This window comes from Macrobrachium nipponense, chromosome 2, assembly GCF_015104395.2.
Source record: "Macrobrachium nipponense isolate FS-2020 chromosome 2, ASM1510439v2, whole genome shotgun sequence".
NCBI classification, from domain to species: Eukaryota; Metazoa; Arthropoda; class Malacostraca; order Decapoda; family Palaemonidae; genus Macrobrachium; species Macrobrachium nipponense.
The window spans coordinates 58,025,970-58,051,391 of record NC_087201.1 but is presented as its reverse complement, the minus strand read 5'-3'; the positions used below and the strand labels follow the sequence as shown (position 1 = coordinate 58,051,391).

Below are 25,422 nucleotides of genomic sequence, written 5' to 3'. Positions count from 1 at the left end.
GGGTAAGGGGAAAGAAACAACACTATGTGACGTTGAAGACGAAGGTGTACAGAAAATGCAACCTACTCTTCACAGCTGAACCGAGAGAGGGATTCTCAAGATTCTGAACCTGTGCTACAAAGACTGAGAACGCTAACCGCTATTGATTGCTGTCCGGTGAGGACCGTAGTTGCAATAAAAGCGGAGCGCTTCCAGTAATGAAGACAGGGAACTACTGCCTGAAGAACTGCTTCTCATGGGCTGAACATTTGGGAAGAGAGCTGTCAGGTCGGAGAGTAGGCGATGTCTTCTGACATATCTGTTAAATTCGGCGAGCAATGAAATTGCACACCTACGAATACGAGATATTTTGAAGACAAACTCAGATTGTCTGCAAAAATCATTCGCATTATCGCAGTGCGATGCAGCGGTTTGACTAGTACAGACTTCTGTTACCGTGCGGTAAACAGAAAGATGACAGAGTCCAAGAGATATCTCTGTTGAAAATTCTCGCAATGTCGAAGGCGATGAAATCGAGCGTCACAGCAGTAGATGGTCCTTCATTATTGCGAGAATCCCCGTTAATCAGAGACCTAAGTCCATGATTGTTGGGCAGAGATTACGGTTCGGTAGTCAATCCAACCAGGGGAGAGAGAGACGTACCGACCGTGCATCTCAGAGACCTAGCTGATACTGAGCCGCTATCAGGCAGTTCAATACGCAGTAGCTCTCGTGACTACGTCATCCTGAGTTGCCAGGTAATCCATTATTCCACGAAGGAATGCGTTCGGCTAGAACCATCGAGCATAAAGAATACGCTCGAGCAATTATATTTAACCGAAACGGATTTCGGTAAATACAAAGCTGATTTGGTGTTGTCATGACAATACCAAGTATCTAAAATCGAAACTGATAACTGCTGGGAGGTTGCAGGCAACCCGAGTTGCAGTTCAATTAAGATACAATTCGTCTCGGTCACAAACGTAGAGTTAACTACGGTATGCCGCCTACCCCACGGACAATTCAACTGTTAAGAATCATGTCGCGAGGGTAATATACGTAGTATATTTGTAGGTTCTGTACCACGACCTCCATCCTAAATTCTTTTCCCCTCGAGGAATGAGAATAAGGATTGGAGATCGACCGCCTTCGTTCTCTTATTCAAGAGAGTGAAGGAGAAGTCTTTCCTAAAGGAAAGCTTCAATGGTGAACAGAATACCGAAGACGATAGTTCAAGCCAAACTGGAAGTTCCCGTCCGTTCTTCTCTATTCCAGGTTAAGCGCCTACTGTGAGATACTCTTCTTTCAGCAGCGGTCTTCTTCCCAAATGCTAGAAATTACAGGAATTCGAGCATAAGCGAGGTTTCCCGATTATCGTGTAACAATTATCGGGGATTCTCGCTCACTTTGGACCCGTTGGTCTCGCCTGAGTGTTTGGTTTTGGAGATCGTAAAAACTCGAACACTCTGAGTGCGCTAGAAATTCCGTTAGAATTCTAAGCACTCTGCGAAACCCCACACCGAATTCGTCAGACGATATCGGCTGGTGGTCCTCTCGATTCCCGTAGAAATCACGAGAAAGGGGCAGGATCCCTCCTCAATGACCGGGGCTTACGTCAGGTAGGACCCGAAGGTCCCCCCGGTAGCGCAGCCCCTAACGTGGATCTTACAGAGAAATCTCTGTAGGATCCCTCCCCTTTCCCTCGTAGCCGTAAGGAGAGAGGGAATGGGGGAGGAATTGGATACTGGCTCGCCTTCCCAGCGGATCTAGCAGTTGGAGAAGAAAAGGAGCAGCCATCGCCTTACGGCGATGGCCTCTCAGAGCCTGGGAAAACGTATCGTCAGGAGAAAACGTTTTCCCGAGGAGGGTTACGAACTCATACTGTAGGTAAGTGTCTGCCGCCACTGTGAACGTCGTCTGGGTGGGGCTGATCGACACTTGACAGTAGAGAGCCGATACCGCTCCGACTCATTTCAGTCCTCGTCGAGGTCGAAACCTCAGGAGGACCGAAGGGTATTTAAATACGGTGTCCGCAAGACACGTATAAACGCCTCTGTCGCAGTAGAGGAGGTGAAGTAGCTTGTTCGACCCGTCCAGAACTGAGAGAGCCTTCTTGTCCGGAGACGAGAGACTACCTGGTTCAACACAGTCGGCAAGCTCCGATCGCGGCCGACCCACCGTCGATTTGGGTTCCCTCTCGGCCCCAAAACGACTCGAGCCGAGACACGGCTCCTCTTGGCTGGTGGGAGCGGCGATCCTTCCCCGAGGTCATTGTGCTGACGAATCAGCGCCGTAACCTCGGCAAAGTTCCTCTGGATCTCGGAAGTCACAGCATCTTGCAGAGTGGGACCGTTAAGCCCTTCGAACAAGAGCATATTCCGAGAACCTTCCTCCTAAGAAGGGGGAACAGCGACAGCCCTCTCGGTCTTCCCCATCCACTTGCGCATACGCCCTGGCCGGTCCAAGAACCGTGCCTGGCACGTAGGGCGTTGTGGTGGGATCATGAGGGGCGCACCCCTCAACGATCACTCCTCAATACCTCGCTCCTCCCGGTGTAACCCGAGGTGGTTGAAGGTACGGGAGAGGCAGACCTGACGCTCCCTCGTTGCTCGCTGGCAGAACCAGCAGGCTTGGAGGGCTGCAGGCGATCGTCAACCCGCGGTGGCGATCGAGCTGCAGGCCTGGTCGAACCGTCTCGCTGTGGAGAACGGCTGGACTGAGCACAGCGGCCCCGATCTCGAGTGTCAGAAGAGCTGGTGCTGGTTGCCGTACCCGATCGCTCTCTGTGAGAGCGACGGTCAGGCGACCCTGCAGGCTCCACTGTCACAGTGAGACCGTGCTTGTCCTCACGGCACGTCACGTCGCGGGTTCCAGCCGCCTGGCTGGCACCGGCGAACGGGTGAGGACCTCTTCCCAGCCTCAGCCCAGTGGCCCGGGTCGTGGACCGTCACGTCCCCCCGGGTAGCCAGCTGTTCGCCGCGAGAGCGACGAGCTGGTCTGGTGAGAGTCGCGTGAGCGGCTGTCACCAGTCTTCCGCCCCGTGCCGTGAACTGACGCTGAGCGGACTCAGAGGTTTTCTGGTTCCTGGCTGCACGGTCGCTGGTAGGCGACCGTACACTCGGTACCTCCCGCGAACGAGAGGCCGAGACGGACCCTGATGCAGTGGCAGCACCACTGACACCAGGCGAGGAAGTACCGGTGTTAGCCGGTACCCCTCTGGTCCCCGTAGTCTTCTTCCTTGCGGAAGAAGAGACGGGCCCCGCTCCCGAAGGAGCAGGAGGACCAGCGGAAGGAACCCTTCCCCGTCCCACCGAGGTGAGACGGGTCCCGAGAAGCTCCCGAGGAAGCTTCTTAGGAGGGGGAGGAGGCGACCTTCTTCTTCCTCGGCTGTTAAAGCCTTTAGAAGTCGAAGGGAAGAGGCGGCGGCCGACGACGATGAAGAAGATGAAGACGACGACCACGACACCTTCCTCCTCTTCTTCGTCAGGTTCCTCAGACAGACGTAAGATCTGCTATCCAGGGCGGAGCCGGGGCTGCTGTAGCCGAAGCCACAGGGCCCGGACGCACCTGTACAGACAGACCAAAGTCTGGGGTAGTACCCCACCACGAACAGGGACGACATCAGCAGGTATGGGCATCTCAGGAACAGCAGGCACGGCCAGCACATCATCGGTAGGGACAGCCAGCGCCCGCAACGCAGGAAAGCAGTGCAGCAACGGCAGGGGACAGCCAGCGCAGGCAACTGATCCCAGAATCGGCAGGTTACGGCAGGCAGACCGGAAACACAGGATGTTTGGAGCAGCAGCCAGCAACATCCTGGTACCGGCGGCAGGTCCAGGGGCGAGTTCTAGGGCAGCGGAAGTGTGGTCGCTGCAGCGCGGCAACCACGAGCGGCGGCGGCACGCCCCCCTCTCGGTACGGCGAACGGCACTTCACCAAGCGGCTGTAGGCAAGACTGATACCACGTGAGGCGGAGTACACCAGGTGAGGAGGGACGTCGTCACCTGGTTGCGGTGGTCACCACTCCATGGGTGACCGCAGTAGGCCCAGACATAGAACCGCAGCCCCTGGACACCAGCACGCTCTGCAATTGGAAGGACGCCCATACCTCACCAAGGTCCACGCTCGTGGCAGTAGCACCTGCGGAAATAATAGTAGTAGCGATTAATTGTGGGGAAATCCCCTCGTGCGGGGGTTTGATCCCTCCCGAACGAGTGGAAGACCCCTAATACAATTGTACATCGGGCACCGAGCGCCCTCCCCCGCGCTCGACGGATCGGGCGAGGAGAAGAACGCCGATAACCTCCCCCCCCCCAAGGGGAAGAGCCATCTGTGGGAACTGAGCGGGGGGGGGTCTCGTTCCCCACCCCCGCCACAGTACCCATGGTACGAACAACAAAATAAGAGCCCTAGAGCAATCGTGCCATCGGCACGAATACAAGGCATAAGGATCAATTCCCTGACTGAGCGGAACTTGAACCAAATAATATTGATGCAATCAATAATAAGGAACAAAATGAAAATGCATCTTGCAAAACGATTCACTTCACAATGAATAAGGCTCGATCGAGCGCATTTGCGCCCTCGGTACCGAGCGCAAGGGTGAAAGGTTCCATTCCTTACCTTTATGGATCAAGGTTTCTGGAAACCTTGATCCATAATGAATTGATGCAATCAACAAATATATGAAAATGAAAAGACTACTGCGCTTGCGATTTCACTTCATACAAATAAAAAGGGGAAGGATCAATTCCCGTGAATAGCGGAACATTGATCCCAGTCAACAAAGCAATCTCAATAAAAAAATGAAAATGAAAAAGAACTGCACTTGCGATTTCACTTCATTCAAAATAAAAAGGGGGAAGGATCAATCTCCGGGTAAGCTCGGAAACTGATCCAAAATGAGTATTGCTACAATAAAAAATAATATATGAAAATGAAAAAGAATACTGTACTTGCGATTCCACTTTCATACTGAATAAGTTTCCGTGCCGAGCGCATTCGTTCGGCAACGGGCATACAGGTCAAAAAAATATAAATGAAAAGAGCACTTACTTACGATTTTCATCTACACATTTCCAACCCAATATACGCTCGGAGCGAGCGCTCCCGCCCTCGGCACCGAGCATACACAATACGAGGATCATTCTGGGAAAATGAATTCCCGCAATTACGCCCTTCAGTCCGGCACTCGGGTAATCGGAGGGCGTTGTGAAGCCAAGATCCTTTAATTCACAATTGAATTCAATGAATGATTGTACTTACAATTCAGTTTCACTAGATACATAGAAAAAGAAAAACACAATCATGCGAAAAGCAAAACGACGATGAAGCGGGCAGAGAGCGATGATACACGTCCACACGCCAGCAGGCCGAAAGCAAAAGTGGTTTGTTTACCTACCAGTCGCGCGCGCGCGCCTGTCGGACAAGCAGTTTAACTACCGAACCCCTTGTTCGAAGGGAAGCTTACGACCTATCCAGCTGCCGCTAGTACCTTCCCTATTGTAAAGGACCGAAGGTTTGTATGCCGTGTCGGAACAAAGGAGCCATTGGAGAAGACTGCTTAGATCTCTTGATAGGCAGTCTATCGCCTTTCCTTCGACGCGGGACCGTCTCCTTCTGTTTCAGTAAAGCGTCCAGTTTGCCGCTGCATCGCAATGATGATCTCCGTCTGAGATGTCTCCTTACGCGGAGACGAGCTGCGCTTGTGAGAAGGAGAGGGGCGAGGGGACGCCTTCTTCCTTCTCCCAGGAACAGCCTTGGCTCTAGAGCGACTGGGGCGCTCGAGGGCGTCATCGTCGGATGACGTCCTATACTTCTTCTGGGGCGGAAAAGCTACGCTTTCCGGAGAAGAATGCCACTCAGACATAGCATGACGTGAAGCGTCCAGCTCTTGAAGAGTCCTCTTCAGAGGTCGCGAATCCGATCGAGATTCCCACCCCTTGCGCGGGGAGGACGCGTCGGAAGACGAGAAACAATCCTTAAGGATACGTGCTCGAGCACGCTCCTTAGCAGCCTGGGAAGCGTCCACAGGAACTGCTGAAGGGACGCCAGATCGGTGTGGGGTTCCCCGTAACCCTCCTTCGGCCTTCGACATGCCCTCTCCCTGAGTCCTGGGAGTCCGGCAGAGGTCCCAGCCTAGAGGCGCTATAGGGCCGATCTGACGCCCCCTCCACTTCACTAGGGGCACTATCACTGCACTTATTTTGCCTGTTTTCAAGGGCAAGCACTTTAGATTCAAGCGTCTTCAATGAATCTAGAATAAGCGAAAGGGCATTACCCTCCGCAGACACCACTTGAGGGCCCGAAGGCAACACTACAGGGTTAGAGACACAAAATCTAAAGAAGGGTTAGAAGGGGATACATTAATACCCTGTCTGCTACCCGACTTACTCCTGGAGGGAACGACCTCCGCTAGATCCTATCACGTTTCTGAACTTTCTTAACTGTAGGATTCATACGTCTTCCATTGCAAATCATCTAAGCTTTCACACTCATTACAGCGCAAATCAAATCTACACTCTTGCCCCCTACAACCCTTTACACAATGTGTGAGGATCAACCAAGGCTTTTGGAAGCCTAACCTTGCATTCCACTTTCGAGCACACCCTGGCGCTAGCAGAACTACATCCAGACATTTTTAAGGGAAAAATCTAAGCCAAAATCAAAAAAACAGTCCAAATCACGTATGCCAAGCTATCGATCCAATCAAAAAACCAAAAAGTCAAGAGGATACTCAAGCAATATGAAAAGTTTTCCAAAATCCTGAGGCGGAGGTGTGTAAACAGTGTTTACGACACCGGCGACAGAAGAAATCTGATAGAAAATGGGAATGGTTCCTGATACCCCGCCTCCCAGCGGCGGGAATGGGTACTAACCACCCTAACTCCCACTACGTGTGTCGAAAGTTTTAGAAATTCTGTCGGACTTCAGAGAATACAGCTATATATATATCTGACAGGTAAGTTTCATGAACAAAACATTGTTTCATTTCAAAACACGAGTAACCTAAAGTACCTATAAAAATAAATTGAGAGAGAGAGAGAGAGAGAGAGAGAGAGAGAGGAGAGAGAGAGAGAGAGATATGGGGGGTGGGGGGGGGGCAGTGAACACACTGTCAGTGCATAGTTTATCCTAACCTGATGCTACAACTTTATACAGCAGAACCCCAATCCTCGACCATATTAGAACTCGACATAATCAGATTTCGATAGGAAATATCTAGTAAATTTTCCATCAGTGTTTGAACAAAAAACTAGAATCCGACCCGATGAACCATATGATTTTTGGAAACAAAAGTGTTTTGGTCAGTCACCACTAGTTGGCGTTATTGGTGGCGTTGCTGTTTAAAGCCAGCTCACTCTGCTTCTATTGTTTTGAGCAAGTACACACACTTACAGGAATATTTCCTTAGTTCTTGTAGCTTTCTGTACTGTATTTTGATTCAATCATAGGGTCCCAAGGCACCCACTGCAGACACGCAGGAGAGGAAAACAGTAAGAACCAAAATTGAACTTAAGGAGATTATGTATTGAAAAGTATGAGAGGCATTTGTGACTGATTTAGCATCTTATTTTTACTATATATTTGATTAATTTACTGTAATAATTAGGCTTGTTTTTCAATATTTTATTATTAGCAACAAGCTTTGTGCCTACCCAGTACAGTACATAGTATAAGTAGCCAAACCTATGGCCGTCGGTCAACCATCCGAAATAAGGCTGCATTGGATGTAGGCCAGTTTTTTTTATACAGTATACATTTAAAAATTGAAAAAAGGATGTCTAATATATGTCATTTAACTATGAACTTACTTCATTATAATTTAAGTGTAATGCTTTGTATAAAAATGCAAGGTTAGGGTAATAACAGGTGGTCAAGAACAAATTAATCTATTTTCAGTTACTATTTCTAATGGAAAAAATTTATTGAGATCTCGACTGAATCGCATCTCGACGCTTCTTCTGGAATGGATGAACATCAAGGTCTGGGGTTCTACTGTACACTGTACCAGGGCAAACACTGAAAGAGGAGAGAGAGAGAGAGAGAGAGAGAGAGAGAGAGAGAGAGAGAGAGAGAGAGAGAGAGAGAGAGAGAGAGAGAGAATTTGAACTGAACCATTAAGACTTTCCTGTCACAGATGAAGAGGAGATATGCATTTCTCAAGATCCTGACAGATAGGTATCTGAAAATACACATCCTTTAGAGCCATGTACGGCATGAAGTTACCCTTCATCCCAAAAGCCAACATGGAACACAGGGTTTCTATCTAGAATGTAATTTGACAAACTTGTTCAATGGGGAAAGGTTAATGTACTTGATGTCCAGTCTCCATGCCCCAGTAGCCTATTTTACCAAAAGTGAATTGTAGAAGCCTGATGAGTACCAGAAGTGAACTGTAGAAGCCTGAAGAGTAGCTTTTTAAGACTTCCAGCATGTCTTTCTCCAGCCTTATCTCTGCTGACTGAGCAAGAGATTCAGAGAATGGAGAGGGAAAAGGAAATGGGATTGTTCTATGAGAAAGAAGGCATCAGTCCTTGAAGGGGGGAAGCCTATAGCCATCCTAAAGTATGTATACAGACTTCCTAAAGCTTATGCTCCTGTCACTGTAATATTACCCAATGGTGTGAAAGACATCTCCCTACTCATGACATTGTGAGGGGTGGAGGTGGACTACCAACCAACTTTAGTCATTGTCCTTTCTTTATTTCCTTGCCTCCTTTCTGGGCCAAAGTCTGTTTAAAAGACTGAATGGGCTGAGCTGATTTATGACACTTTTCCAGTAAGAAGAATGTTAGGAACATGATTGGACCTTAAAAGATGGCTGGGCTTTTCTAAAGCCCAATGTCAAAGGCACAGCTGCCCTTGAAAGCTTGGCTGCAGTACCCCTCATGGATCCCAAAGGAACCTTGAAGGAAACTACTATAGACAACGGAGTCATGAGATTCAGTTCTCAGTTTCTTCACTTCTGCCTTTACCTTGCTCTTCAGAAAGAGTAAACAGTAAACCAAAACCAATACATTCCCTAGTATGAATACTTATGAACACTTAGCCTTCTAATAACATAATGATTCCAAACAAATAAAAATTCTAACCATGACAGAATAGTGTTTACACCTAAACTATTGCAATATAATTGCAACTTACTTTATCAAGGATGTAATGAGCAACTGTTTTAGCAACTCGATCTGACATTGATGTTAGGTGTGCAGATACATCTGAGAGGAGCTGACGTGATATAACCAGGCTTACTGTTTCTTTCACAACTAATCAGGGAGAAAAGAAAAATTCATTAATCATACAGTATATAGGTTTAAATTTTTAAGAAAATACTTAAAAAATCACATTAGCTTCTACCACAAAGCTGGCCCAATTTGACTGTACTATATGGTTTTCTTTATTCATGTTTATGTAGAGGAGTGTCAAATGACTGCAAAACATTTACAGTTTTACATTTTTATAGATCATAAATGTTGCTACAATGAATATTCTCTCATCTATTGTTCTTGATAGATACGAATGTCAGACTGAATGAATATTCTATAAATATGGAATCAAATAAGATGAATTCCTATAACCAATTATATTAGTACTATGACAATGTAAATTTGATTAACCCTTAATGGACAGATACCCTCATATGAGTAGCAACAACAGGTTTTGGATGGTGGATGGATTCACTCATGGTGAGCATCAAAATTATGCGCCATTGATTTGGGGGCATCGGGCGGGAAAGAGGTTCCATTACTTTTATAGCCCATAAATTCACTGATGGCAACTTTTAAACTGGCTCAGATCAATGAAGTACATGGCTTATGAGTTAGTTGTGATCCTGATTTCAAGGGGGGGCATGTTGTGTTTCTCTTCCTTCCATGATATGTTTTTATTTGTTTGCTCATAAATATACCCAGGGGTTGCTGTTGGTTTTAGTTCTTATCCTTTATGATAGTAAGTTATAATTGTAATTTTGAAAAGTGCAAAGAAATATTAGAAAAAACATGTATAACCCCAAAAAGTTACTGCACTGTCAATCTCAGTAAATTTTAAAAAATATTTTACAACAAATATACTACACAGAATTTGTTAATGATTTTAGTTCTTATCTGTTGTGATAGTGTGAGAACTGTAATATGATTAAAAAAAATAATTTAGTATTAGAAAAAAACATGTGAAACTTGGTAAACATTTATGACTCTTTTAAAAAAGGCCACAAAGGGGGTTGTAAATATAGTCTTTATCAACTTCTTGTGAAAGGTAAGAAGAATTTTTCTGATTTTTTTTATTTTATACCTCTTTTCATTGATATTTTTTTTTCTTAAATTGGCTGACCTCAAAGTTTCCCAGCCTGGGGTGCTACATGTTTTTTCAGCCTGCCTCTTAAGGGTTAAGCATCGAGTTCTTGAATTTTAAACTGGGATGTATTACTGTATTTTCAAAGCAGGTAAAAGTACTAATGTGTTTTCAATGACAGTATACAGTGCTGCATATCAATACACTTTACGTCAAGTCAGAAAACATATACTAAATGGCAACAGTAATAGTAGTTGATTAAATTGAGGTAAAACTTCAATTTAGCCTATGTTTTTGTATTGCTTTACAAAATACCAAAAGTTTGTAACAAAACCATTCACAATTTTGAAGTTGGTGTGACCTTTGTACTTACTTGCTTCAATAAAAGCCTGTAACCCATCTGCCATATCATTATCATTGCCAACTTTGAGAATGGAATCCAGAACAGCTCGATACCTGCAGTTGAATAAAAGGAAATTTTTTTATTTTTTAAACAATCTAAGTATGTATGATGTTGTAAAGATAGCACAACGATTAACAACATATCCAGTTGATACACCTAAGATCAAATGCCCAACTATCATAAACAATAAAGCTATATATGTACTATTATATTTTTTCTAACAATGACATTCAAACTTCATGATGAGCTGCAAAGGCATATAAATATTATGATGTCCATGTATAAAACATGACAAAGATTCTATGAATATTGTCAAGGTTTCGTAATTAAGATTATATTCGTCACCATCACCAATGTTTTTGTATCAGGTTTCCCGGTATTGGTCAGATGCACTGAGCTCTCTCCATTCTCCTGTGTCCTACCGCTTTCTATATGAATATGTACCCTTTTACTACACATTTGCATAAACAAATTTTCTCAAAATTTTTATTAAATTCTAACTACTGTAGTCCTCTACATCCCTGCACTTTCACTTCTACTCAGTCTACTATCCTCTTCTTCTCATCAAAAACACAAATTATCCTGACCTTTGAGATCTTGATTTATTTTCATGTGTGTGGGAGTGGGGGCCTCCTTATCTAAACAGCTTCCCATATTTGTAATGAGATCTTCCCAATGTACTCCTGCTGTGAATCTTATCACCGCCTGTGAATCTCATCATTTGTAACCATTTCTTTTCAAAATCTCCATATTTCTGCACCAACAAAAAGTGCTGGCCTTAAACATGTCATGTCACAGACTTTTGGTCAGCCTAGTAAATTTTTCTTTCTGCTCCCTCCAAGCTCCAAGATTGACATTTTCATAACAAAATAAAGTTTTATATATACTTACCAAGTTATTACATGGCTAAAGTTTCTATCTTGTGCAGCAGCTTAAATTCATAATTCACAGTAGTGTTTAAATTGACCAAGCAGACAACCTCATTCTGTTTGTAGCCCAAGTCCATCAGAGGGGAAGAGGGTGGGCTCTGATTCTGTAATTATGTACTTATTATGTACTATATATAAAACTATTTTATTATAAAAATTGATATTATGATACAATAAAGTTTGTATCATAACAATATCATTTTGTTCATGAAACTTACCTGTCAGATATATATAGCTGAATCCCACCTTTGGAGGTGGGAAGGGACAGAATAGAATGATTTAGGAAACAAATTGCTTACAGATGATTGACATCTTGGTTCCATACCTATTAGCATAGCTGACTTCGTGATTACTGTCACCCAAGTCGGCTTTTGCTTTACTAGAGTTTCCAGCAAGGTAGTGACCTGTATAGCTGGTGAGTTCTAGATGATCAGTCAACGGGAGCGTGACCACAATGTGACTAGACCATATTGACCATACTATTAGGGCTAAGAAGTAATATATATCACCACCTGACCAACCTAGCCAAAGTTAAGGATGTTTAACTAAAGCTAAGAATTGAGAAGTCCGCCACTGGCAGCCGACCCAAAAACTATAATTAACAGCTCTTCCTAACCATTTTCTACAGGATGGGATGAGTGATACTTCTTGCTCCCAAGATTGTGTCAGCGGACATGTATGGCCCTAGCGAGCAGCAGATCTCATGTCGTCTTCACATCCCGCAGGTAGTGTGAAGCGAACACAGAGTTGCTTCGCTAAAACGTGGCACTCAGGATGTTACTGAGTGCCATGCTCTTCTGAAATGCCTCCGAGGCCGCGCCCTCACCTAGGGCGCATTCACTTTAAAAGGTTTAAAACCTTGTCCAAACATGACGAATGAGCCATCTTTGAAAGAGCTCCTTAAAAGACGCCAGGGCGTTCTTTGACATGGGCAAGTCTGGTCTTTTTACGGAACACCGCAGATTGTCCGAAGGATCTCGACTTTCTTTTTAGTTTTACCTACATAAAACTTGAGAGACCTGACAGGGCACAGGACCCTCTCTGGCTCTTTCCCAATAAATTGTGACATCCCCTTGGTCTCCAAGCTCCTGGGGCAAGGGTTAGACGGGTTTTCATTCTTAGCCAAAAACGAAGGGCTTAGAGAAAACACTGCATTATGTCCTCTAAAGCCAATATGTCTGCTGATGGCTTAAACCCCACTAACCCTCTTTGTCGTAGCTAGAGTGGTTAGAAAAATTAGCCTTTCTGGTCATGTGCTTTAAGTTTCCAGAAAGGAGAGGTTCGAAAGGCTTCGACATCAGGAACTTCCAGACTACATCTAAGTTCCCTGCCGGAAGCTTCGGTTTAGACAGTTTCAAGATTTCAACAGACCTCAAAGATCGTGAAGGGCTTTGTTGTTCGACAGATCCAAATCTCTGAGTCTAAAGGCCGTTGACAACATACTTCTGTATTCTTTAATAGTCAGACTGCCAGCTTATCCACATTCCTTAGACGGAGAGAGAAGACGGCAATCTAATTCACAGAGGTCGAGGTAGAGGAAAAGCAATTCTTCCTGCACCATCTTCAGAAAACGGCCCACTTCGATTGGTACACTGCAAGATAGGAAGCTCTTCTTTGCCTTGGCAATCGCACTTGCCACTAGTCTTGAAAAGCCTCTCGCTCTGGTCAACTTCTCGATAGTCTGAACCAGTCGCTCGAAGGCCAACATGGGGCAATCAGCGTCATCCTCGCTCCCTCTGAATAGGGGAAAAGAGACTAAACATCCATCCCCTTTCAATTCCATAGGATGGCGTATATTGCTACCGCTCCCGGATCGAAAACAAGGGAGCAGTCTAGAGGAAGCCTCTTCGTCTTCAACATTGCGAAGAGATCTATCAAAGGACGCCCTTAAAGTCTCCACACTCTCGACATACTTCTAAGTGAAGAGTCCACTCGGACGTCAGTAGTTTCTGCCGTCGATCGAGAAGATCCGCACGGACGTTCTGCAATCCTGCAACGAACCTCTTGAGGATTGTTACGTTCCGTGCCTGTGCTCATAACAGGCTCTCTCTCGTTAACTCGAACAGGGACCGAGAGAGTGTTTCTCGATACTTCTTGGGATATGCGAGAGCTGTGGAAGTATCCGAGTTGATCTGGACCACTCGGCCAAAACTCGTTCTTCGAAGAACTGGAGAGCCAACCGAATTGCTTCCAATTCTTTTTAGATTATGTGACAGGACATCTGTTCCCCTCTCCAGATGCCTGGCACCTACTCTCTATCACTTTAGGTGATCGTTGACCGACTGAGAGATGTTCAGAATCACTTCCAGATCTTCGATGATATTTCAGTTTTCCGGCAGGAAAAACTGGAGAGGTCTGAATTGCAGTCTCTTCAGGGAAACAAACTTCTCCAGCGAGGAAATGGTCCCCAGCAGAATCATCCCTTCCCTCACCGAGCATGTTTCCTTCCACAATAAGGCTGCGCTTTGCCTAAGCAGGTGTGCATTATGTAGACTCGTACAGAATTCTGTTACAGTGCGGTAAACAGAACCAAAAAGGTCTAAGAGATATCTCTGTTGAAAAAATTCTCGCAAAGCGAAGGTGATGTTCATTCATGCATGCGAGAATTCCCCTCAACCCAAGGCTAAAGTCCGTGATTGTAGGGCAGAGATACGGTTAATCAGTCAATCCCGCAGGAGAGAGAGACGTAACCGACCGCGCATGGCAGAGAACCAACTGGTATTTATTTCTGTAGTATTAGGTATATACTGTACCGATCAGGTATTTTTTTAGTTATGGACATTAATAAGGTAACCTAGTTCTTATACAAATCAAGAAAAACGTTAGGTTAGGTTAGGTTAGGGGGTGTGGGGGGCAAGGCCCCTACCTAAACCTGGGTGGGGGGGGGAGCCCCTGCCATCCAGGTGCAGATATATTCAGTGACAGGTTAGGTCAGAAAATTAAGGTTAGGTTAGAGCACAACTACAATGTGACGTGCAATAACTGGTCATATAGTGCATTTATATGCCATTTTCTCATGTAAAATTCTTGGCTCGGGTTTTCCCATTTCCAGTGCTTTTATGTATTTCGAATTCATTGTATACCTGTATACCGGTCCATTTTTATATGTTTGAGTGTTAGGCTATATTTAGTTTTTTTTCCTCCATTTTGCCCTGTTTTTACCTACTTTGTCTCACCCACCCAAAACCCCGCTTCCCAAGGAGGTTCCCCCAGATTGTTATCTATAGGGGGAGGGTGGTGGTAAGTTTAAGTCTATTCATTTGCGATGGAAATAAACCTCAAAATCATTCAAATACACATCATAATACAAACAGAAAAAATTACATTGTTATGATACAATAAAGTTTCATACATACTTACCTGGCAGATATATACATAGCTATAGACTCCGTCGTTCCCGACAGAATTTCAAATTTCGCGGCACTCGCTACAGGTAGGTCAGGTGATCTACCGCCCTGCTCTGGGTGGCAGGACTAGGAACTTATTCCCGTTTTCTAATCAGATTCTCTCTTCCACCTGTCTCCTTGCGGGGAGGCTGGGTGGGTCTTCAATTGTATATATCTGCCAGGTAAGTATGTATGAAACTTTATTGTATCATAACAATGTCATTTTCATACATTCAACTTACCTGTCAGATATATCATAGCTGATTGACACCCTTTGGTGGGGAGGGCAAGAGACAGCTAACTAACTGACTAGACAGGTAAACAACATATGTTGTAGGTATAAATAAACCTTAGTTTCCTACCTTCTTAGATGGAAGACTTCGTGGCTACTGCCCAGGAGTCTGCTTCATCTCAAGAGCCTTAGCGAGATAGTGATCTGTGGCCAAGAGTTCTTGTGGATCTGTTTGATGGGGTCTCTTCCACTTACTCGACAGAACCTAACTGGCGTTTGTCAATGGGAGCAACCTCCGCTTATATGACAAACAGCATTTATTTAAAGGAGCACACAACCAATCCCGATCACCCGATCCTAACCCGTGTTAGTTCTAAGATTGCTTAGAGTTATCCCCAAACTCTTAGCAAACAACCACAAACTCGAAACTCACTACATACAAAAAACAAAAACTTTTTGTACCCCTCTATAGTCAGATATCACTCGATTTTCAAATGAAGCGAAGTGAAGGCCGCTTGTGCGACAACTGACACTCCCATACACCGAAAACCCGAGAACACATCCGACAAGAGGGTTACGTACACAATTTAAGGATTGGTGCTTTCTCCTTTACCCAGAACCGTCTGTGCTGACACAAACGGACCTAACGAAAAACATTTTTATCATACGTAACTCGTACGTCTTTTAAATAATGTGACGCAAACACGGAGTTGCATCTCCAATAAGTTGCGTCCAAAATGTTCTTGAGTGACATATTTCTTTGAACGCCACAGAGGTTGCGATTGCCTACTTCGTGGGCTCTCACTCTTAAAAGATTAAAAGAATCATACTGGACAATTCTTATGAGCTTCTGTAACAACCACTTCTAACAAAGAAGGCTAAGGCGTTTCTTGGACATTGCTCTCTTGGGTCTTTCACTGAGCACCAAAGACCTTTTTGCGAACCCCCCAACTGCTTCTTCTTGTCCAGATAAAATTTTAGAGCTCTAACTGGGTAAAGGGATCTTTCTGCCTCCCTGCCACCAAACTAGAAAGTCCTTTCACTTCGAAGCTCCTGGGCCAGGGATTCGAAGGTTTTCATTTTTGGCAAGAAAAAGGGACTGAAATGAACAAATTGCAGAGTCTCCTTTGAAGCCAACTCTTGATTCAAGGGCGTGCAACTCACTGACTCTCTTTGCCGTTGCCAGAGACATCAGAAACAAACACTTTCTAGTGATGTTACGAAACGAAGCAGTGTGAAGTGGTCGAATTCCTCTGATGATAAAAATTTAAGAACCACATCCAAGTTCCAGCTTGGAACCTTAGGTTCAAGTGATTTTGATGTTTCGAAGGAACGAATGAGGTCATGCAAATCCTTATCATTCGTTAGATCTAATCCCCTGTTTCTAAAGACTGCTGAAAGCATACTCCTGTACCCCTTAATTAAATGGTCGGTACGAGAGATGCGACTTTTGTCTAAGAAACAGAAGGAAATCCGCAATTTCGGTCACAGAGGTACTGGAAGAGGACAGCTTCTTCGACCTGCACCAGTTTCTGAAAACTTCCCACTTCGATTGGTACACTCGCCTAGTAGATGATCTGCGGGCTCTAGCAATTGCGTTTGCTGCCTGGCGAGAAAACCCTCTCGCTCTGACAAGTCTTTCGATAGTCGAAAGGCAGTCAGAGCAAGAGCGGGTAGATTTTGATGGTACTCTCGAAGTGGGGTTGTTGAGCAGATCTATTCTGTTTGAAGAGATCTGGGGAAGTCCACCGTCCATTCCATCACCTCTGTGAACCAAATTTGAGCTGGCCAATACGGAGCGATCAGAGTCATCTTGGTTCCTTTGGATGCCAACGAATTTTCTGACTACTTCCCCCAGTATCTTGAACGGGGAAAGCGTAAACGTCTATTCCTGACCAGTCCAGGAGAGAAGCGTCTGTTGCATAAGCCCGGGGATCTTCCACCAGGGCACAAAATGTTTCTATCCTCTGGAGAGGAATGTGGCGAAAAGATCTATTTGAGGCTTCCCCCAAAGGAGCCAAAGGCTCTGACAGACTTCTGAGTGGAGTGTCCATTCTGTGGGAAGGACCTGGAACCTCCTGCTCAATCTGTCCGCTCGCACATTCCTCTCCCCTTGGACAAACCTTTGTTAGGAGAACTACCTCCCTTTGGTTCGCCCAAATCAGTAGATCTCTTGCCAGCTCGTACAGAGCAAAAGAGTGCGTCCCTCCTTGTTTCTTGATGTAAGCCAGGGCTGTCGTATTGTCTGAATTTATCTGTACGACTTTGCCTCTGACTATGTGTTCGAAGCTCTTTAGCGCCAGGTGAATTGCTAAGAGCTCTTTGCAATTTATGTGCCATGACACCTGCTCCGCCGACCAGGTGCCTGACACTTCTTTGGATCCCAATGTTGCCCCCCAGCCCGACTCCGAGGCGTCTGAAAACAATGTCAGGCTTGGGTTCCGTACTTGCAGGGACACTCCTTTGTTTTCCTTTTTTAACGGAATCAACCACCACTTCAAAATGATGTTTTATTTCTTCCGAGATTGGAAACGTGTCCGAGAGCTGACCTGTCTTCCAACTCCAACTTCTTCTTAGGAAGAACTGAAGCGGTCGAAGATGTAATCTTCCTAGGAGAAAGAACTGTTCGAGCGAGGAAAGGGTTCCCAGAAGGCTCAGCCATTCCCTCGCTGAAGTGCGCTCTTTCCCTAGAAAGTTCGATACTGTGGCACAGCCTTTCTTTATTCTCTCTGAGATGGAAAACTCGAAAGAAAACCCCGAGAATCCATCTGAATCCCCAGATAAACCACGTTCTGGCTGGGGATCATCTGAGACTTCTCGAGGTTCACGATCAATCCCAAAGATTTTGTCAATTCCAGTGTTGTTGACAGGTCCTCCAAACACTGCTTTTGAGACCTGGCTCTCATGAGCCAGTCGTCCAGATACAGGGAGACGTTTATCCCTTTCAAATGTAAGTGTCTTGCTACATTCTTCATCACGTCTGTGAAGACTTGAGGAGCCGTGGACAGGCCGAAACACAGGGCCCTGAACTGATAGACTCTTCCTTCGAACATAAATCGAAGGTACTTCCTCGACGAATGGTGGATCGGGATGTGGAAGTATGCGTCCTGAAGGTCTAGGGACGCCATCCAATCCCCTTGCCGCAGTGCTGCAAGGACTGAAGCAGACGTTTCCATGCTGAACTTCTGTTGTTCGACGAATTTGTTCAGCGCACTTACGTCCAGTACCGGTCTCCATCCCCCCGAGGCTTTTGCTACAAGAAACAAGCGATTGTAAAACCCCGGGGAGGTGCAATCCAGCACTAGCTCTATTGCTCTTTTGTCCCACATCTGTTCCACCATTTGACGAAGAGTATCCATCAGAACAGGGTCCCTGTATCTGGCGGACAATTCCCTCGGTGATGTTGTCAAGGGAGGAATGTCCTTGAATGGAATGCGATACCCCTTCTTGTAATCGACATCGTCCAAGGATTCGCTCCCTATGTCTTCCCAGGCTTTCGCGAACGAATGTAACCTGGCTCCTACGTGTCTGGAGGACAGAATTCTCACTTCCCTTTCTTTAAAGGGACGGAAGGAAGACCTGCCCCTCTTTTCGTTTGTTGCTTCCTTCTGGCGATCGATCTAGTTGGAAGACCTCCTCGAAAGGGCTGCTGCTGAGCTGGTCGAGTCACTTTCTTTTCCTCACTAGCCACAGGCCTACTCTTCCTTGAGGATTGTCTAAGGAGATCCTGGGTGGCCTTTTCAGTGAGAGAATGCGCGATATCCTTCACCAACTGCGAGGGAAAAAAAGGTGTTCGAGAGAGCGCAAACAATAAGGCGGCTCTCTGCGAAGGAGAGACGGCCTTCGTGAGGAAAGCACTGTGAACCGCCCTCTTCTTTAACACTCCTGCACCAAAGAGGGAGCATACCTCAGCTGATCCATCCTGCACCGCCTTGTCAATGCAGGCGAGGATGCTATTTAAGGTTTCTGGGTCGAGTTGTTCCTTTTCTTGCGATTTCTTGGCCAGAACCCCAAGGGACCAATCTAAAAAGTTAAACACTTCTAAAGTGTGAAACAGCCCCTGCGAAGGTGGGTCCGTTTCCGAAAGCCCCCATGTTACCTTCGCTGCATTCAAAGCGTGCCTTCTCGACGAATCCACCAAACTCGAGAAGTCTGATTCAGCTGAAACGGACAGAGACAATCCCATATTCTCTCCCGTTTCGTACCAAATGCCTCTCCTCCCTGTAAGCTTAGCGGAGGCATACAAAAGACCCGTCCTTCCTAATTCCTTCTTCTTCTTGAACCAGGAGTCAAGAGATTGAAGAGCCCTCCTCATAGAAATAGCAGGCTTCATTTTAAGGAAGGAGGAAGACTTGTGTGTTTTCGTGCTCGAAAACAGAGAGCGTGGAGAAGGGGGAGCAGCTGGTGTCAAAGAGTCTCCATATTCCTCCAATAGAAGGGACGAAAGAACTTTATAATTAGAAGACCCTTCCTTCATTTCGTCCTCCGAGGCATCTCTGGTTCATAGGCTCGGAAGGAGAAGGCTCCCTTCTTTCTTCTGACTCCTCTCTTACTCTCTTACGAGTGTCAGGTTCTTCATACGAGGAATGCGCCTGGTGTACAGCAGGAGTCTCTCGCCTGGGAGGAGTAACGTGTTTGGAATACTCCTGGCGCTTGGCAGGCGCAGAGCGCCTCGAATACTCCTGACTTCTAGTAGGCGCATCTTGTTCAGAATACTCCTGGCGCGCGGAGGCGCCTGGCGCCTGGGAGGAGTATAAGCTTTCGGAATACTCCTTGCACCTGGGAGGAGTATTAAGTCCAGAGTACTCCTGGCGCCTGGGAGGAGTATAATCTTCGGAATACTCCTGGCGCCTGGGAGGAGTATTAAGTTCAGATACTCCTGGCGCCTGGGAGGAGTATCTAGGCCCGATGACTCCTGGCTGCTGGTAGGCGCCTTAGAATGCGCCTGATGTTTTAGTAGGAGTATTGATCCCGGTAGGCGCTTTCCGTCTCACAAGCGCTCTACTCCTAACAGGATCTTCCTCTTCCGCTAACTCTTGGCGCTTGATTGAAGATCTTGAATGTTGCACTGGCTCTTCGCGCCTACTCGGAGCCTGGCTCCTGGTTGGCGCCTTACTCTTGACAGGAGTAACTTCCTTTCTTACTTCACTCCTGTCTAACGCACTGCTCCCCCCAGAGATGGCCGCCTGAGCGACAACTCCCCTGAAGGGGTGCGTCGTGCCCGACAGGAGATCGGTATTTAGATCTTTTAATAGGAAGCCTATCATCCTTCTTCCTAGTAGGCTCCTTATAAAGAGTTCCTACTAACGAGGCTAATTGCTCCTGCATATTCATTAGTATTCTCCTGGTTGAGGAGTCTTTCGAATCAGGAGAGGGAGATCTGGAAGGCGCTCTAGGATCCCTTCCAGACCCATAGTCTGAATGTATCCTCGCCTTCTTTATTACGAAGGCGCTCCTTCTTCAGAGAAGCGCTCGGGACTCGAATTGAGTTCATGCTCTTTCATATTTCTCTTCAGCGGACGGGAAAAGTTTCGACTCCTTCCATCCTCTTCTCGGAGAAGGCGAACTAGATGAAGAAAAGCACTCTCGAAGGACGCTTTTCCTATAGCGGTCCTTGGCATTATATGATATGCTCGATTCTGCCGAAGGGACGCCTGATTCGTTGGGGATTTCTCCACAACCCCCGTACGGCTTTCGACATTCCTTCTCCTCCGGGCCAGGGAGCTTGGAAGAGGTCTAGGCTGGGAGCGTCGCAGAGACGACCAGACGCCCCCCTCCACTACACTGGGGACACTAACATCACTAGCGAAACCACATTCACTTTCCTTACCTTCCAATGCTGCGACTTTTTCTGCATTTTCTGAAGGGAAGCTCTAGTTCCGCTATTTCCGCAAGAGAACTAGAGGGATTAGCAATTTGTGAACGGGCTGAAACAGAATTGTCATGATTATCAGCGGAAGAAGGTACAGAACTAGATAGTAAATCATGAGAAGCAGACATTTTGCGGGTTTTACAAGCCGCCTTCCTCACTCTATCTCTCTCTAACTTCTTCAAGTAAGAAGTTAGATTCTTCCACTCTTGTGCACTCAAATTCTCACCACTCGTCACACGTATTATCAATCGAGCATTCAGCCATTCTACACCCACTACAAGTAGTGTGAGGATCTACCGAAGCTTTCGGATCCTCACCTTACAGCCCTCATTCACACACACTCTGAAACTAACACTAGAGTCAGACATATTCAAGAATTCCAAAAAACCAAGTCCAAAAAACAGTCCACGATAGCGAATGCCAAACAACGATCCAAGTACGTCACCAAATATCAGCGAGAGATGATCAAAAGCTTGCGAAAAACGAATTCTAGTCAGGAGGAAGTAACAACAATGTTGATACCGCCGGCGACAGAGAGAATCTGATTAGAAAACGGGAATAGTTCCTAGTCCTGCCACCCAGAGCAGGGCGGTAGATCACCTGACCTACCTGTAGCGAGTGCCGCGAAATTTGAAATTCTGTCGGGAACGACGGAGTCTATAGCTATGTATATATCTGACAGGTAAGTTGAATGTATGAAACCTATATTTTGTGTTGAAAGCAATTAGGTAATGTCCATAAGTAAAATAATACCGTAAATTTTTTAGTATGGTAAAAAACCGCATGATACAGGGGGTGGACCATGTACGTCAATGTGTACAAACCCAAAAAAAAAAGTACATTATAACGCGTCCTGACATCAGAGATGGGCATCAGATGCGACTTGTTGTTGGTGACCTCTACTCCGGTGTCAGGACGCGTTATAATGTACTTTTCTTGGGGTTGTACACATTGATCGTACATGGTCCACCCTGTATCATGCGGTTTTTTACCCTAATACCTACGTGTCGGGTATTTATTTGAAAATTAAAACAGTTTTCTATAGTATTTGGTTTGCTTACCTATTAAGATTTTGGGTTGTTTACACTTTACCGGGCCAGGGCCTTGCTCCCTACTTTGTTTGTTGTTGTTTTTGGTATCGCGACACCCAAATCCTATCCGCCACGGTAAGTAGCCTTACTGTAACCCCTGTGTTAGCGCGCGCAGCGCAACATTACCTCTTGCCAGAACATGCCGTGCCTGCCAAGAATCTTTAAATTTGCGGATAAGGCGCGAAGCGGCGTTCCGCCACGGCCTCACTGACAGCACACATAAATCGGAGCACTTACAGATTAGCGGGCCCACTCGACCGCCGACCGAAATCGGCGGAAGAACACCAAAACCAATATGGTGGCGATACCAAAACAACAACAAACAAAGTAGGGAGCTAGCTACTACATATCCGCGACGATCGATTTGTGTGTGCTGTCAGTAAGGCCGTGGCGAAGGCGCTTCGCGCCTTTATCCGCATATTTAAAGATTCTTCGGCAGGCACGGCATGTTCTGGCAAGAGGTAATGTTGCGCTGCGCGCACTAACCACAGGGGTTACAGTAAGGCTACTTACCGTGGCGGATGGATTTGGGTGTCGCGATCCGATACCAAAACAACAACAACAAAGTAGGGAGCAACTGGCCCGGTAATGTGGTAAACAACCCCATAAATCGATCGTCGCGGATATGTAGTAGCTCCCTACTTTGTTTGTTGTTGTTTTGGTGATCGCCGCCATATTGGTTTTGGTGTTCTTCCGCCGATTTCGGTCGGCGGTCGAGTGGGCCCGCTAATCTGTAAGTGCTCCAAGATTTTACCATTATTTTTTGGGGGCCCTAGATAGGCTAAGTGTTCTCTCCTAAATTACGAAATACTTAACGGCATAATTCAAGAGCTTTTTCGGGAAGTGGCCACGTTCCGAGAAAGGTGGCCGCTATGTCGCCGATTGGTCATTTATCCTACCTAGCGAAGTAGCCTACCTATATTCTCCAAAAGGAGCAGTGCGGAACATTGGCTTTAGGCTACCTAAGGCCTACGCTGTCAACACGTTGTGTGGTTCATGTTTTGACGACGTAATAATTAACATATAGAATCAGCATATATAATTAAATAACAACGTACCACTACCAAAAATGAATCCCTATGCTGGCTAGCCTGACAGGCTTTGTCCCCCAAGACTAAGCTAATCAAAATAGGTAACGCTCCTTACAGTAGTCGAAACAGGTTTTCTTAAAAAACAATACTAACTTGTCGTGGTCTTTGTGAGATCCTCCTGATGATACCAGGGCCTGAAGCTGTTGCCTAATTTGCACAGCAAAAGCCATGACGACTGTAAATAAATGTCTGACTCTATCACCTGCCTCTCGATTCCCGTCCTCCTGAATTCTGGTGACCTGAGGCCGAGGCCAGAGTGTTCGTTTTTATATCACAGTTACGGGCACACTAGGTCCCTACAGGTACTACAGTTCTATGTACTACTCGACTGTTTTTCTGCTTTTACTTCTGTTTGGTTATTCCCTCTTTTTTTTATAAGAGTGATTTCCCTTTTAATTTACTGTTTCTTCTGCCTATAAGTTTTCTTTTTTAATATCACCTAAATTTACTTTATTGGGGACTGCCATAATCTGAGTTTGTTTTTCAGTGCGGAATCTTCATATCGTTCTGCCCTTGTCCAGTAAGTTTATTAAATGGTAATAGTATCAAGCTTAATTTATATTGAAGATTAACTTGTTGCTACCCTGCTAACAATTTTACATTGCTTTCGTTCAATTTGCCTTTACTGTTACTGAGGTAGAAGGCTACTGTTATTATTTAGTTGTAGTTTCATTCCTTCTATCTCTATAAATTGTCTTTATTAAATATGTCGCTGTGCTTCTTGTCCAACACTGTCCACACTGGTCAGTTGATCCAGTGTCTCTTGTATTAATCTTTTTTTCATAATAATTTATGTTATGGAACAGCAGAACTTTTTGCATACTCTATTTTGTAGTCCACAGGCCATACGCTAGTTACCGATAAGATTCCGATTATATGGTGTATGTAGCTAACTTTGATTTATCACACATTCCCCTAAGGATCCTACTATGTATTTTCTCAATTTTATTTAATTCGTTTTCGGTTATGCTGCTCCATATGCGTGTGTGCGCATTATTAACAAATGATGCTTGGACCACAGTTGTTTCATATATCTTTTGTCTCACTTTTAATGCTAAATCTCCTGATTTCTTAATACCCCGTGCTTTGATCCTGATTTCTCTTAACATGCACTATCTATTTTTATTTTACTTTTTTTAACATATTTATTTCCTTTTGGCCATTTTGGAAGTACAGTTCCCCTAGATATTTGTATTCTCTTACGATACATATAGGACTATTTTTCACTTAGCTCGTACGTGAGCTGTTTCATGTATCCCCTTTTCTACTACAAGCATTGCCATATTTAAGGAGTTGGGGCTTCTTTCCGTTTCTGCCTATGGCAAAGGGTTTGGTATTGCCGCTTTGATATTTTCTACTTCTACTAAATAGAGCTACTATAGTTCATTACTGCCTCAGTTTTTTTAGACTGAAATCTCAATTTCATATCTAACTGTTTTTCTACTCGTGTTTTCTCCACATTCCAATTCCTTTCCAGGTATTGTGTCCTATCATAACACCAGAAGCGGTAGCCTGTATGTATCATTAAATGGACATGGTTCCCTATTATCGAAGAAGCTAAACATATTATACTTTTCTTCATCTCCATTCATTGCTCTATTCTGGCTCATTCATATGGGGCGCTCTTTCTTTATTTGTTTGATTGGTATCTGCTCCATTTGTCTCTCCTACCCCACTTAGTTTCATATTTGCGCCCCCTTCCCTACTTTGAAATGCGTTCAGTCGTCTATCTGTACTATACTCTTTTGCCATGACTATTGTGTTCTTGTATTACTGTAGCTTTTCTTGCTGTCAGCTATTTCTCTTGTTCTTATTATAATGTTTTATCTTGTATCGCTAAAGCTCACTACACTTTTTCACGTTGGAACAATGTATGAAATGCCCATTCATCACAGAACTTGTTTTTATCGACATTTAGTAATGTTTTAATACTTATATTATAAATTTTGGTGTTAATATTAAGTTGATACAACACTAAAGTATAATTAATATTAATTTTTTCACTAACTGCATATAAATTATCTTTAGTTCCCCGTAAAACAAGAGAAAACGGCATGCGTTTCCCATAATGCCTAACGACAAAGCAGCAGCACCACACCAAAACATATTGAAGTTCAGATTCCCCCGCTGTGTCAGTATTCCTTGTTTA

General features: G+C 45.2%; 1 protein-coding gene across 1 annotated transcript in view; it reads right to left on the bottom strand.

Moving 5' to 3' along the window:
- Window positions 1–23,546, bottom strand: part of LOC135220609 (COP9 signalosome complex subunit 4-like) — a 123,352-nt gene extending 99,806 nt beyond the window's left edge. The window contains exons 1-3 of the mRNA XM_064257912.1: window positions 23,367–23,546; window positions 10,643–10,725; window positions 9,127–9,245 (exon numbers count right to left, since the gene is read on the bottom strand). Of these exons, the coding sequence (XP_064113982.1) occupies window positions 9,127–9,245; window positions 10,643–10,725; window positions 23,367–23,443 (279 nt within the window). The 5' untranslated portion in view covers window positions 23,444–23,546. The remainder of the gene's footprint in view (window positions 1–9,126; window positions 9,246–10,642; window positions 10,726–23,366) is intronic.
- Between the last annotated feature and the right edge of the window lie 1,876 nt (window positions 23,547–25,422).